General features: G+C 34.8%; 1 protein-coding gene and 1 pseudogene across 1 annotated transcript; one reads left to right on the top strand and one right to left on the bottom strand.

The window, feature by feature from the left end:
• Window positions 1-849: 849 nt before the first annotated feature.
• Window positions 850-1,823, bottom strand: TSHB (thyroid stimulating hormone subunit beta). Its single transcript, XM_059137727.1, has 2 exons — window positions 1,578-1,823; window positions 850-1,162 (listed from the first exon to the last, which is right to left on the bottom strand). The coding sequence occupies exons 1-2, from the start codon at window positions 1,737-1,739 to the stop codon at window positions 908-910; spliced, it is 417 nt and encodes a 138-aa protein (XP_058993710.1). The 5' UTR covers window positions 1,740-1,823; the 3' UTR covers window positions 850-907.
• Window positions 1,824-11,300: 9,477 nt separating this feature from the next.
• LOC131810552 (large ribosomal subunit protein uL1m-like) lies at window positions 11,301-12,299 on the top strand (annotated as a pseudogene).
• The last annotated feature ends 1,019 nt before the right edge of the window (window positions 12,300-13,318 follow it).

The raw sequence follows: 13,318 nt of genomic DNA, 5'->3' as shown, positions 1-13,318 counted from the left end.
AGAAAAAAAATAAACAGCCACTTACCAAGTGCATTTGCTGGAAAATAGTGTTTCAATATTATGAAGGTTTAAATTAGAATTTAGGATGATTCTATGCTATTTAATCCCTTAGCACTCTCCCCCATCCCTAAAGTCTTTCATAACCATACTAATTTTTCAGGACATCAAAAGCCAACGCAGCACAAGTTGCTTTTGGTATACTGAGAAGTGTCTCCTATTACTTGAAAAAGAATACAAAGGATTTAGACTTCCACATGTAAAATGATCATGGCCTCTTTTCTAGGCTTTTGGGGTATGACTTTCATAAGTCAGTTGACCCATCAGAGTAATTAAATTAAAGAGAACAGTTTTTAGAATAGAATATACTATCTGCTGAGTTTTGGTTAAGATCTATCCTGTGCATTTGAGTAACTAGAATAAAGTGTTATGTTGCAGATTTCACATATTTTTTACCCTCCATGTCCTCTCCAGTCCTGCTTCTAGTTTGTGGAAGCAAATGTCTCCAGTACACTGACGCTCTGTGTTGCGTCAGTTTCTGATCACGTTACACTAATAACTCTGCAACATCCTTATATCCATTTTCTATGTCAAGACAAACCTCATGTCATGGTCTTCTGTTAAAGAAAGCCAACTCAAGCCTGCTTTTCGCTAGTATTTCATATCCCTCTTTGCCATTTTACCTGCATTGTGCCCTTTCATGTGGAAACTGTCCCTCATGTGAATTCATATGGCTTTCACTCACCTTTTCTTCTAAAGCCAATAGGTTCTCTGATGCATGTGTGGGTATGGGTTTGGGTGAAATAGTACTTAAAATGTATACAATGTGTTGTGAAATATATTGACATTTTATTAATTTTATTCCAGGTGAACACATTTAACTGAATTGCAAGTTACATCACTATAGAAGTTAGATAGAAAATCCCACCACATAGGACTTCTGAGGTTTGGTACAATAGTTTGTCTTGATGGCCTCATGTATACAGTCACTGTAATCAGTATTACACTTGCCACACTTACAGCTTACAGCTACGGGGTAAGAGAAATAGGGAGTGACATGGCGTGGGCATCCTGGTATTTCTACAGTCTTGTACATGAAGTCTCTATATGTACAAACATCCTGGGACAGAGCATATTTGGGAAGAAAGAGTTTTCCATTGATATCCTGAGGAAAGAACAGAACAGAAAAGGGAGCATAATGTTAATTCACTTATATTCCTTTGACACAAATAAGACTGAGGGAGGATTCCTTAGTCCCATTCCCCAGTACCAATTCAACATATTCACACTGAATCCTTTATCACACACACACACACACACACACACACACACCCCTTCCTTTTATCCTTGATCATGAGAACAATATAAGGTTTAAATAAATTCTGGGAGTAAAATCTGTACCAATTGTGTTAAGTAGATCCATATAATATTATAACCTGGGGGCTCTACCTCTAAGGAGCCAATAACCATTAGATTGAGGAAATAAGGTTGTTATTTATCTCATTTCCTTTCTGGATAGAAATGGACTGAGTCTAGGTTTACCTAATTTACAGCCAAAAGAAGTGAGATGAACTACATACCCGTGTCATACAATATCCAGCACAGATGGTAGTGTTGATGGTTAGGCAATAAGCACACTCTTTCTTTTCGACATGCATCGTATACTCAGTTGGAAAACAAAAAGACATTACTTGCCCACACGCAAGGCCAAAAAGCATGGACATCAGGTAGATAGCAGTCATGCTAAATCAAAGAAAAAATTAAAGAATCTATTATATATATCCTTTAGGACATATAGAAGGGACTTTTTTTCTTTTTATTTTATTTTATTTTTTCAGTGTTCCAGCAATTCATTGTTTATGCAGCACACCCAGTGCTCCATGCAATATGTGCCCTCCTTAATACCCACCACTGAGCGAAAATGTGTGTGTGTGTGTGTGTGTGTGTGTGTGTGTAAATATTTGTAGCTATTGAATGCCTACTTCGTTCTATGCCCTATGTTGGGTGCTTTTGCATAGTTAATACTCTTAGTAACCTTTCTTTATGAATTTAGATGTGACTATGAGCCACATACCTCATAACGTAGGAACTCACATAGTAAAAGTCCTACTTGCAAGTGCCACTTAGCAACACTGGGCAGTGAAAAGGAAAGCCTGAAACATCACAAAATAACAGTGGCAGAGACACATAATGTCAACTAAGTGTAAAACAATTCACTCCGTGGAAAAAATCCAAATACCTGCCTCTAATTATAAGAAGTCTGCTAAAAGTGAGACCTGAGTAGGGTCTTTCTCAGAATTGTAATTTTCTAAAAACTTTAGTTCCTTAACTTAAAAGGCCAACAAACTGATTATAATCAGAAAGCCTAAAGAAACCTAGAAAAAGTATAATCCAACTTCATTACCATCTCAGCACAAATCATCTTGCATATAATTTTATCCAATGTCTACAAAGGAAGACAAGACAAAGCTGCAGAACACTCAGAATAGGTCAACTAAAATCGCCACTGGTGATTTAGATAAAGGGCTAACCCAGAAATCTAGAAACTCCCCTTTTTACAACCCTGAGAATATTCTTTGATGGTTGAAAGAAGTGGAGTTGGACAAATAAAAATTATTTTACTAAGAAAATGTATGGAATGTATTATCTTAAAAAAAAACTATAGAAGCAAAAAATACAGGTAGACACAGAGAAATACTATGAAGGACATACCCACTGTGGGTTAGCCAGGAAAAGTAGAGTAAGTTTTGGCTGCATGGATGACAACAGAGGGTCCATTGTGCGTCAGACAGAGGAGAATATGTATCTCAATAGAACCTGTGTAATGAATAGTTTGTTCAATATCAATTGATTATTATAATGAGCTGGGTAATATTATTATGACTAATGGTAGATAAATTAGATAAATATATCCTGAGCATTTGAACCAGGCAAAGAGAAATATAAAATGGATAAGCTATGGTCCTTCACATCAAGGGCTGACAATCTAAGCAGAGGAGGTAAGTATGAGCACTAATAAGAAAAATACTGTTCTAAGTGCTCTGAAAGAATAAAATTATGACTCTGAGACACAAAATTATCAAAAATTTCTCTGTATAAACAAGAAAGTGAAGTAATACAGTAAAATATTTTCCTGGTTAACTCCTTTAGATAAAATGTTGCATATTGAAGTATTCTTCAAAATTTTTTGTATTTCAATTAAAGAGAAAAATATAAGAATCCCTTTGCTCATGGAAACTGGCTTTTTCAAGTGCTTCACAAATGTGAGGTCCCTCTATGGACAGAATTGATTTCATTATTTTAGAGCCATAGACCTAGAGGATCCTCTAAAAATGACAGAAAATACTCAGCCATCATGATCATATGGTTCTTGCCTCTCTAGCCAGCCAACTACTGGGTTTTTGCATAAAAATAATTAATTCACATATTTTAGCTCTGTAATTCTACATAAAATAGATGTGTGGTGATCTAGTGTAGAGTCCTCGAGTTAAGGAATAGAATTCTATTTCAAGATCTCTCATGAAGCTATTAGAAATTGGCTAAAATAATTTAATCTGTCTGGGCCTTATTTTCTCATCTGGAAAACACAGAGGGACAAGTAAACCCAACCCTATTTTTCTTATTATGTTAGTCACCATAGAGTAGTGCATAATTAGTTTTGATGCAGTGTTCAATCCTTCATTATTTGCGTATAACACCCAGTGATCATTACATGTGCCCTCCTTAATATCCATCACTGGGCTTGCCCCCCTTCCTTCTGAAACCCTCAGATTGTTTCCTGGAGTCCATAGTCTCTCGTGGTTCATCTCCCCCTCTGATTCCCCTCCCTTCAGGTTTCTCTTCCTATTTTTAATTATAGGATAAAACACCATTTTAGAATTTTTACCCATTGTTATCATATTCATTATGGATACTACATTTTTTCAAAGTTCCTCTTTGTAAATGTAAAACCCTAAACTTACAAAAGGAAAAACTAGAAGTGCTGAATTACTAACAATATAATTTTGTGGATAATTTTGTGGATACAAAGAAAGTAAGAATTATTCTTTCCCCTTTGTTGCAAATAATAAAACTTTACCTACATAATCTTTCTGAGCCCCAATTTCCTCATCTATAAAAGGAGGGTTTAGAACCAGAAGATGATTGAGAGGGTCTTTTCAGACAAACAGATTGTGATTCTCTGTGATAAATTAGTATTGGGTCCCTATTCTGTAAGAGTCAGTCGTCTGTCTTACTTGTGGAGCATAAGGAATAATATGGAGGGCATTAGGAGAAGGAAAGGAAATGTCAGTTGGGAGAAATTGGAGGGGGAGACAAAGCATGACAGTCTGTGGACTCTGAGAAACAAATTGAGGGTTTTGGAAGGAAGGGAGAGGGGGATGGGGGAGGCTGGTGGTGGGTGTTAAGGAGGGCACGTATTGCATGGAGCACTGGGTGTGGTGCATAAACAATGAATCTTCAAACACTGAAAAAATAAAATAAAATTTTTAAAAAAAGACTCAATGATCTAGAATTCTGCTTCTAGATTTCATTATAATTATGTGTAGAGCAACTTAATATCTTTTGCCTTCATTTTTGCATATGCTCCTTCCTAAAATCATAAAAAGAATAAAACAATATATGTGAAGCTCTTGGAATGGTATGTAAGAAAGCCTAGTAATGATATAACACTATATAAATCAGTATTAGTTAATAATTCCCTATATTATCTGCCATAATTTCCCCTTTATTGTCACCTGGACTCTAATCTCTGCAATTTAATTGTCTCTTTTAAAATCATGAGAAATGATTTATTTAGAACCTAAATACAGAAGACCCTAATATGATACGATTTCAGGCCCTGAATAATGAGATTCCTTTTTCAGTGGCATGACTATCTGTCTACACTTTCAACATTTTTCTTTATTATATCTTCTTTCCTTTGCCATTTACCCTACCTTACCCTCCTTTCCTCCTTTTTTTTGCTCTTACTACCTTCATTCTTAATAAACACATTGCTCTCTCTTCTTCTAATTTTCTTTGCCAATCTTTTCTCACCAAATTCCTTACTATGCTATGAAAAGAATCAATTGTCCACCCTATGAGCAATCCAGGAGCTTCTAAACTAAAACAATATATCTTTCTGGAAACCAAAATGTACTATAAGGCAGGGAACATACATTAGACACTACCCAAAGTGAATTTACTATAAGTTCTCACAGAAGTATATAATCATCAAAGATAGCCATTAGTAATTGACAGATTTTAATATACAGACAATTTAATTGATGAAAATGTTGAAATCAAAATATGAATAGAAAGAGAAGGCCAGGTACATCAATTAGCCTTCATTAGGGAATTGACCAGTTATTCCTCTTATTTTAAGTCAATAAAATTTTTCTTTTCTTTATATAGCTCACCTACCTTTACTCACCACTGAACAACTTTGGAGAAATAATTGGAGTTCTTAGATTCTATAGAAGCAAATTACCACTTATCATTTGCCATTTTTGAATATCAACTAAAATGGTGAAAATGAAAAAAAATAATTAGAATAAGAACATTTCATTTCACAAAGCCTTCTCAGTGTAGACACCTACCTTACTTTGCACTGGGGAGCTGATCGTATAATGACCCAGACTAAAAGCTCTTGGTTCATTTTATACCCTTCAGGATAAATCCTCTCTGATCTCCTTGTTTATATAATTGAGTTTGAATTACTGCTTTCTTATCTGAAAAAACATCAATTGAAAATTCATACTGAACCCCAAATAAAATGTGTTTAAACAAATAATTTCACAACATACTCCTCTGGAAACTCTGACATTATTACAGCATGAATTTTCCTCTCTCCTATTTCAAAATAAAATTACCCTTTTAAATGCATCCTTTATAAATATTAGCAAAGGATATACACAGAAGGAGAAAAAAAAACTCAACATCATCTAGTAAGTCTTGGGAATAAAGAACTTATTTCGGGCTTGAATGTCCCAAATTTTGCCTAAATGCTCATTTACAGATATATAAAATTATTGCTTACCTATAAAACAAGGGCAATTTTCAATGGAAACCCGGGCAAATAGCATATGTGTTGCTAATTAAAACAAAAAAGAAATCATTAATATTTTGTTGTTCTCAAAACATTTTATTTTATTGTTTTATCTTTGGATTTGAAAAAATAATAAATAAAATTTTCATGTGTGAAAGAAGAGTCATTTAAGTAAATGACCAAATCTGACAAGATGTCAAACTGATCTGAAATCAAATCCTGGCTCTGCCATCTACTCTGACATTAGCATATTTGAACTTTATTTCAGTTTTGTCACCTATTTAAAGGCAGTATCAGCATCTATGTAAAACACTTAACACAGCATCTACATATAATAAGTGCTTAATAAGTGATAGCTAATTTAATAATTCAACACTTATTTGTTTAGTAACTATTTAGTCAGAAAGCCTAGTATGTAACAGACCGTCATTATATATGTTTAATACATAAATGGCTGAGGGAGTACATGAATAAATAATTACTGAATTTTTTAAAACCACATACACTTTTCTCCATTTCCATGGCTATAACTCAGTTTTACTTCTTTCAATCCATTTTCCTCTCTGTGCAATGTAATATGACAAAAGTTCAATGAGAATTTTCCACTGCCCTCAGAAAAAAAGTCCAAACTCCTTAGTATCATTTACAAATCCCTTAGAATCTATCTTCCCTCTCTGATTTTATCTGTTACCCCTCCCCCTATCTTCACCACCCTTCCTCCACTTTTTAAGTTCTTCAGCCAAACAAGATGGAATTCCTCAAATTTGTCACTTTCTTTCTTGCCTCCAAGCCCTTTCATATGTCATTCTCTCTGTCTAGAACATCTGCCTGATGCCCCACTCCATGCCTCATCTCACCTAATTCCTACTCATCCTTCATTAGTTAACTGAGAAAGCAGACCTTCTGGAAAGTCCTCTCTTGATTCCCCAAGGCCTTCCTCATGGTTAGTGGTTTTAAAAGAATTAGAGAAAATAATAGAACCTCTGCCACATGGAAGATACTCAATAAATCACAAGTACTATTCTTGATTATTGACAACCCCATTGATTTTCATTTATCCTAGTCTTTATCAAAAGTTAATGAAAAAAATGAAAGATGGTTAGATGAGTCTCCCTGGAGGTGACATGGAGAATTCAAGGTAGAATCTGGTATATGTACCAGGAATACTCATTCCAAAGGTCTCCAAATCTCAGAAATATAAGTTACCTTGCAGCAAGAGAAAAACTCTGAAAATAGGAAAAGTGGAAATAAAGATACCAAACTTAACCTGCTTCATGTGATTCCAAGCATGTTAAGACAGGAGTATACAGGGAAAAAATGAGGGTTGCTGGAGGGGAGGGAGGTGGAAGGGATGGGGTGGCTGGGTGATGGGACACCTGGGAGAGTATGTGCTATGGTGAGTGCTGTGAATTGTGTAAGACTGATGAATCACAGACCTGTATCCCTGAAACAAATTATCCATTATATGTTCATTTTAAAAAAGAGTACAATAACTGGGAACATTAGATGTTTTTTTTTCTAGTAGAAGTAGTACCTCTGTTGTACCAATTATTGATTCAGAAACTCAGTTACTAGCACATTTACATACATACCCCTGAGAAATATATACACCTATATCAGAACTGATATAAACTTGGCCTATTACTTTAAAAACTATTAAAATATATCATATATTTAGGTAATTATTTTCTTTTCAAAGGGAATATCATGTATAGGATCTCATACTCTTAAAACAATCCAGGCAGACTGAACTTTCACTTCTGGCCCAGATTTACTATCTCATCTAAGATAACTGTAAGCAGGACAAAATATATGAAACAATGCTGTACATACAGTGGACATTAGGCAGCAACAACAACAAAAGTGCTTCCAGAGAGACAGGAAACAAACAAGAGAACTACAGCTTACTGCCTAAAGAAAGTTTCTGGCAGGTGGTACAGGGAGATGTACTATTTATGGCTGAGGACAGAACTATCCCTAAATTGAGGAGATGGACTTGGGAATCCATGGAATCCAAGGTCTTAAGAGTCACAGAGAGGAATATTGGAGAGGAGAAAACTACACACAGAATTCTGGAGATCTGCAGAGGATCTCTTCAGTATTCAGCTGAAAATGAAAAACTCATGCATGTAAGAAAATCAGATGAGGCTAGGAAAAGAAATATCTAAAAGGATTAAAGAGAACAGTCCTGGGATTCACACAGGGATAGGCACAGTGCTTGTATCTACCAGCAACAGTGAAAAATCTCCTAATTCGTGGGAAATCAGGTAGTAACATCAGAAGGGTTTTGCATCAATTAGGGGAAAATTAGCCCTCAACTAAGTGCTGCCTAAAAAAGCTTAAAAACAAGAACTAAAAGGATCAACTGTTTGCAAGTAATATAACCATCAGTGAACAAAGCTGAAGAATATTTATAGGAATGCAACAATATTTGGAACCAAAGAAAGTATAATCTCCAATATGTGGCATTTATTTAAAAAGTTAGTAGTCAGGCAAAGTAGCAAGAAAACACAATTCATAATGAAAAGGAAATTAATTAATTGAAATTGACCCAGCAATAGTATAGATAACAGAATTAGATCAAAAGAAACAAAACAAACAAACAAACAAACAAAAATCAAAACATGACCCTACTAAAGGAATACAAAATTTTCCAGTAACTAATCCCAAAGAAATAGAAATTTGGGAGTTACCTGAAAAATAATCCAAAATAATTATTTTAAGGAGACTCAGGAAGATTCAAGGGAATGTAGGCAATTCAATGAACTCATGAAAAAGCAAGAAGCTTAACAAAGACACAGAAATAATAGAAAATAACCAAACAAGGGTTCTGGAATTGAAGAATCTGTAAATCATATTGAACTCTAGTATGTAAGTTAGAAGGGAACTGCTGAAAAAAATTTCGTTAATGGATACACAATATATAAATTGGGACACCAAAACATAAAATGAGGGAAGTAAGTAAATATGCAGAACTTTTTATGCAAATGAAGTAAAGTTGTCAGCTTAAAAAGACAATTACAAATATTGGATATTTTATATAAGTGTCACGGTAATCACAAAAACCAGTAATAGATATACAAATAATAAAAAGAAAAGAACTAAAGCATACCACTATAAAAAATCACCAATTCACAAAAAAAGATGACAAGAGAAGGAAAGGGGGACAGAAAAAGAACTAAATGAGAAAGCAATTAACAAAGTGGAGATAGTAAGGGCTTATCTATCAATAATCACTGTAAATCTAAATGGTTTAAATTTTCCAATTAAAAGACACAGAGTAGCTAAATGGAAAATAAAAAAGAAGAAAAAGACCAATGATAGGCTGCCTATAAGAGATTCACTTAAGCTTTAAGGACATTCATAGGCTAAAAATGAAGGGATGGAAAAAGACAGTCCATGCAAATGAAAACCAAAAGAGAGCAGGAGTAGCTATACTTATGTCAGAAAAAGTAAACTTTAAGTCAAAACTATAACAAGAAACAAAGAAGGCCATTATGTGATGATAAAGGGGTCAATCAAAAGTATATAACAATTGTAAATATATATATGCATCCAGCATCAGAGTACCTAAATACATTAAACAATAAAAAACAGATCTGAAGGCAAAAATAAACAGTAATACTTGAAGGCATCAAAATCCTTGAGGAGAACACAGGCAGCAACTTCTTCAGCCTTAGGCACAGCAACTTCTTCCTAGAAACATCGCCATAGGCAAGGGAAGCAAGGGCAAAAATGAACTATTGGGATTTCCTCAAGATCAAAAGCTTTTGCACAGCAAAGGAAACAGTCAACAAAACCAGAAGACAACTGACAGAATGGGAGAAGATATTTGCAAATGACATACCAGATAAAGGGCTAGTATCCAAAGTCTATAACGAACTTATCAAACTCAATACCCAAAGAACAAGTAATCCAATCAAGAAATGGGCAGAAGACATGAACAGACATTTCTGCAAAGAAGACAGACAAATGGCCAACAGACACATGAAAAAGTGCTCCACGTCACTAGACATCAGGGAAATACAAATCAAAACCACAATGAGATACCACTTCACACCAGTTAGAATGGTTAAAATTAACAAGTCAGGAAACAACAGATGCTAGTGAAGATGCAGAGAAAGGGAAACCCTCCTACACTGTTGGTGGGAACGCAAGCTGGTGCAGCCATTCTGGAAAACAGTATGGAGGTTCCTCAAAAAGTTGAAAATGGAGCTACTCTAAGACCCAGCAATTGCACTACTGAGTATTTACCGCAAAGACACAAATGTAGTGATCTGAAAGGGCATGTGCACCCCAATATTTATAGCAGCAATGTCCACAATAGTCGAACTATGAAAAAAGCCTAGATGTCCATCAGCAGATGAATGGATAAAGATGTGGTGTATATGTATATATATACATATACATATATACACACACATATATACATACAATGGGATATTATGCAGCCATCAAAAAATGAAATCTTGCCATTTGCAACAACATGGATGGAACCAGAGGGTATTATGCTAAGCAAAATAAGTCAGTCAGAGAAAGATTATCATATGATCTCACTCAATGAGGAATTTGAGAAACAAGACAGAGGATCATAGGGAAAGCAAGGGAAAAATGAAACAAGGCAAAGAGATTCTTAATCTCAGGAAACAAACTGAGTGTTGCTGGAGTAAAGGTGGGGTGGGAGGGGTGCAGTGGCAGGGTGATGGACATAGGGAAGAGTATGTGCTATGGTGAGTGCTGTGAATTGTGTATAACTGAGGAATCACAGACCTGTATCCCTGAAACAAAGAATATATGTTAATAAACAAAACAAAATGAAACAAATAGCAATACAGTGACAATAGGAAACTTAAATACCCCACTTTCAAAAATGGATAGATCATCCAGACAGAAAATCAATACAGAAATAATGGACTTGAACTATAAGCTGGACAAAACAGACCTAACAGACATATATATGTACATAACATTTCATTCAACAGCAGGAGAATACACATTCTTCTCAACCACGTGCAGAACATTCTCCAAGATATAACATATTTTATGTCACAAAACAAGTGTTAACTAATTTAAGAAGACTGAGATCATAACAAACATCTTTTCTGCCCACTAGAAATCAATAATAGGAGAAAAACTAGAAAATTCACAAACAAGTGGAAATGAAACCATACACTCTTGAACTGCCAATTGGTCAAATGAGTGAAAAAAATCTTTAAACAAATGAAAATAAAAACACATCATATCAAAACTTACTGGATACGGAACACAATCCAGAATGGTCAATATGGTGATCACTGTAAGATGCCTCGGTAGAGTCTTGATACATCATCAAAAGCATAGTCTTTCCAAGATGGCTTATCAGATACCTCTTTATCCTTGTTCTGTATACGTTCAGGGGCCCAGCAGACATTTTGCTGCTGCTACAAAGCCTGCAAAGAAAACAAAAAAAATGTGTGAAAGACAAAGTATCAAGTGAGAAAAAAGATGAGATTGAAAGAATAAAGTCATACTCCTTTATGGAAGGTGAACCTGAAGATGATGTCTACTTAAAGCACTTATATCCAAGGCAGATATATGAGGTGGAGAAAGCTATTCAGTTACTTAAGAAATTTAAAATTCCAGACTTTACTAATCCAAAGCAAGGGAATTTATCTTGATTTGACACTGGATATGGCACTGGAAAAGAAGAAAAAAGTGGAGCCATTTGCTAGTGTTCTTTGTTTGCCATACCCATTCGTTTCAGAAATCAATAAAGTTCTGTATTTACAGGGAATGCATCAGAGATTAAAATAGCAGAAGAACATGTAACTACATTTTCAGGAAGAATTAATCTGATTCAGAAGATTTTGGATGATGAAATTCAATCAGACTTTTATGTAGCTGTTCCAGAAATAATGCTGAAGCTTAATCCATTAAAGGAAAAGCTGAAAAAAAGATTTCCAAAACTAACTCGAAATTCCATTGGCTGTGACATCCCCAAAATGCTTGAAATATTTAAAACAGGACATGAAATTAAGGTAGATGAAGAAAGGGAGAACTTCCTCGAGACCAAAATAGCAACCCTGGATATGCCAAGTGACTAGATAGCTGCAAATCTGCAAGCAGTAAACAGTGAAGTTTGTAAGCATAGACCAATTTGGGACCTTTCATGGTACAAGCTTTCCTTTGTAGTTTAACAAGTGAAAGTTTGTTACTAAAGATCAAGCCAATGTTGCCTAAAGAAATAGAAACCAAAGAAAGTAACAGAGAAGGTGCCAAAAATATTACATTATGAAATTATTTTCAGTGGATTAAGAAGCAACAGGGAAAATGATAAAACTATATCATTTCTACAAAAAAAAATGTCTTCTGGATACAGGAAAAGTAGGTCTAAGAGGAAAGTTATAGTGATAAATGCCTACATTAATGAAAAGATATTAAATACACAACTTACAACTATACCTCAAGGAACTAAAAAAAGAAGAACAAAGCCCAAAGCTAGAAGGAAGAAAATAATAACTTTTAGAGCAGAAATAAATGAAATAGAGACTAGATAAAAAAAATAAAAAGAAAAACCAATTGAAATCAATGAAACTGGGGCACCTGGTGCCTCAGTTATTAAGCCTTTAGCTCAGGTCATGATCTCAAGGTCCTGGGATTCACCCCCTAGTCAGGCTCCCTGCTCAGCGGGAAGCCTGCTTCTCCCTCTCCCAACCCCCCTGCTTGTGTTCCCTCTTTGACTGTGTCTCTGTCAAATAAATAAATTATATCTTAAAAAAAAAAAAAAGAAATCAATGAAACTTGAGAGTTGATTTTTTGAAAACATAAACAAAATTGACAAACCCTTAACTAGGCCCACCAAGAAAAAAAGAGAGATGACACAAACAGTAATTACAAAAACAAACAAACAAAACAGTAATTACAAATGAAAGGGGAGACATTATAACTGACAACGGAAATGCAAAAGACCACAAACCAACAAATCAGATAACCTGGAAGAAATGGATAAATTACTGGAAGCATACAAGTTACAGTATACAGTATACAGCATACAGTAATAGAAAATCTGAACAGACCAATAACAAATAAGGAAATGGAATCAGTAATTGAAAATCTCCCAATGATAAAAGCCCAGATGGCTTCACTGGTGAATTCTACCAAATATGTAAAGAAGAATTAATATCAATCCTTCTTAAATTCTCCTCAAAACCAGCACTACCCTGACACCAATCTAGACAAGGACACCATAAGACAAGAAAATGATAAGTCAACATCCCTGATTAACAAAGAAGCAAAAATCCTCAAAGAAATGTT

Source organism: Mustela lutreola, chromosome 10 (genome assembly GCF_030435805.1).
Source record: "Mustela lutreola isolate mMusLut2 chromosome 10, mMusLut2.pri, whole genome shotgun sequence".
In the NCBI taxonomy this organism is placed as follows: domain Eukaryota; kingdom Metazoa; phylum Chordata; class Mammalia; order Carnivora; family Mustelidae; genus Mustela; species Mustela lutreola.
The sequence above is the reverse complement of the archived record's forward strand: the minus strand, read 5'-3'. Positions and strand labels throughout refer to the sequence as shown.

Bases quoted from the DNA above. Each gene is read 5' to 3' on its own strand.
- TSHB (XM_059137727.1), bottom strand. From the start codon at position 1,739: ATGACTGCTATCTACCTGATGTCCATGCTTTTTGGCCTTGCGTGTGGG. The intron at 1,163-1,577 runs GTATGTAGTTCA...TTCTTTCCTCAG, and splicing joins CTGGATATTGTATGACACGG to GATATCAATGGAAAACTCTT.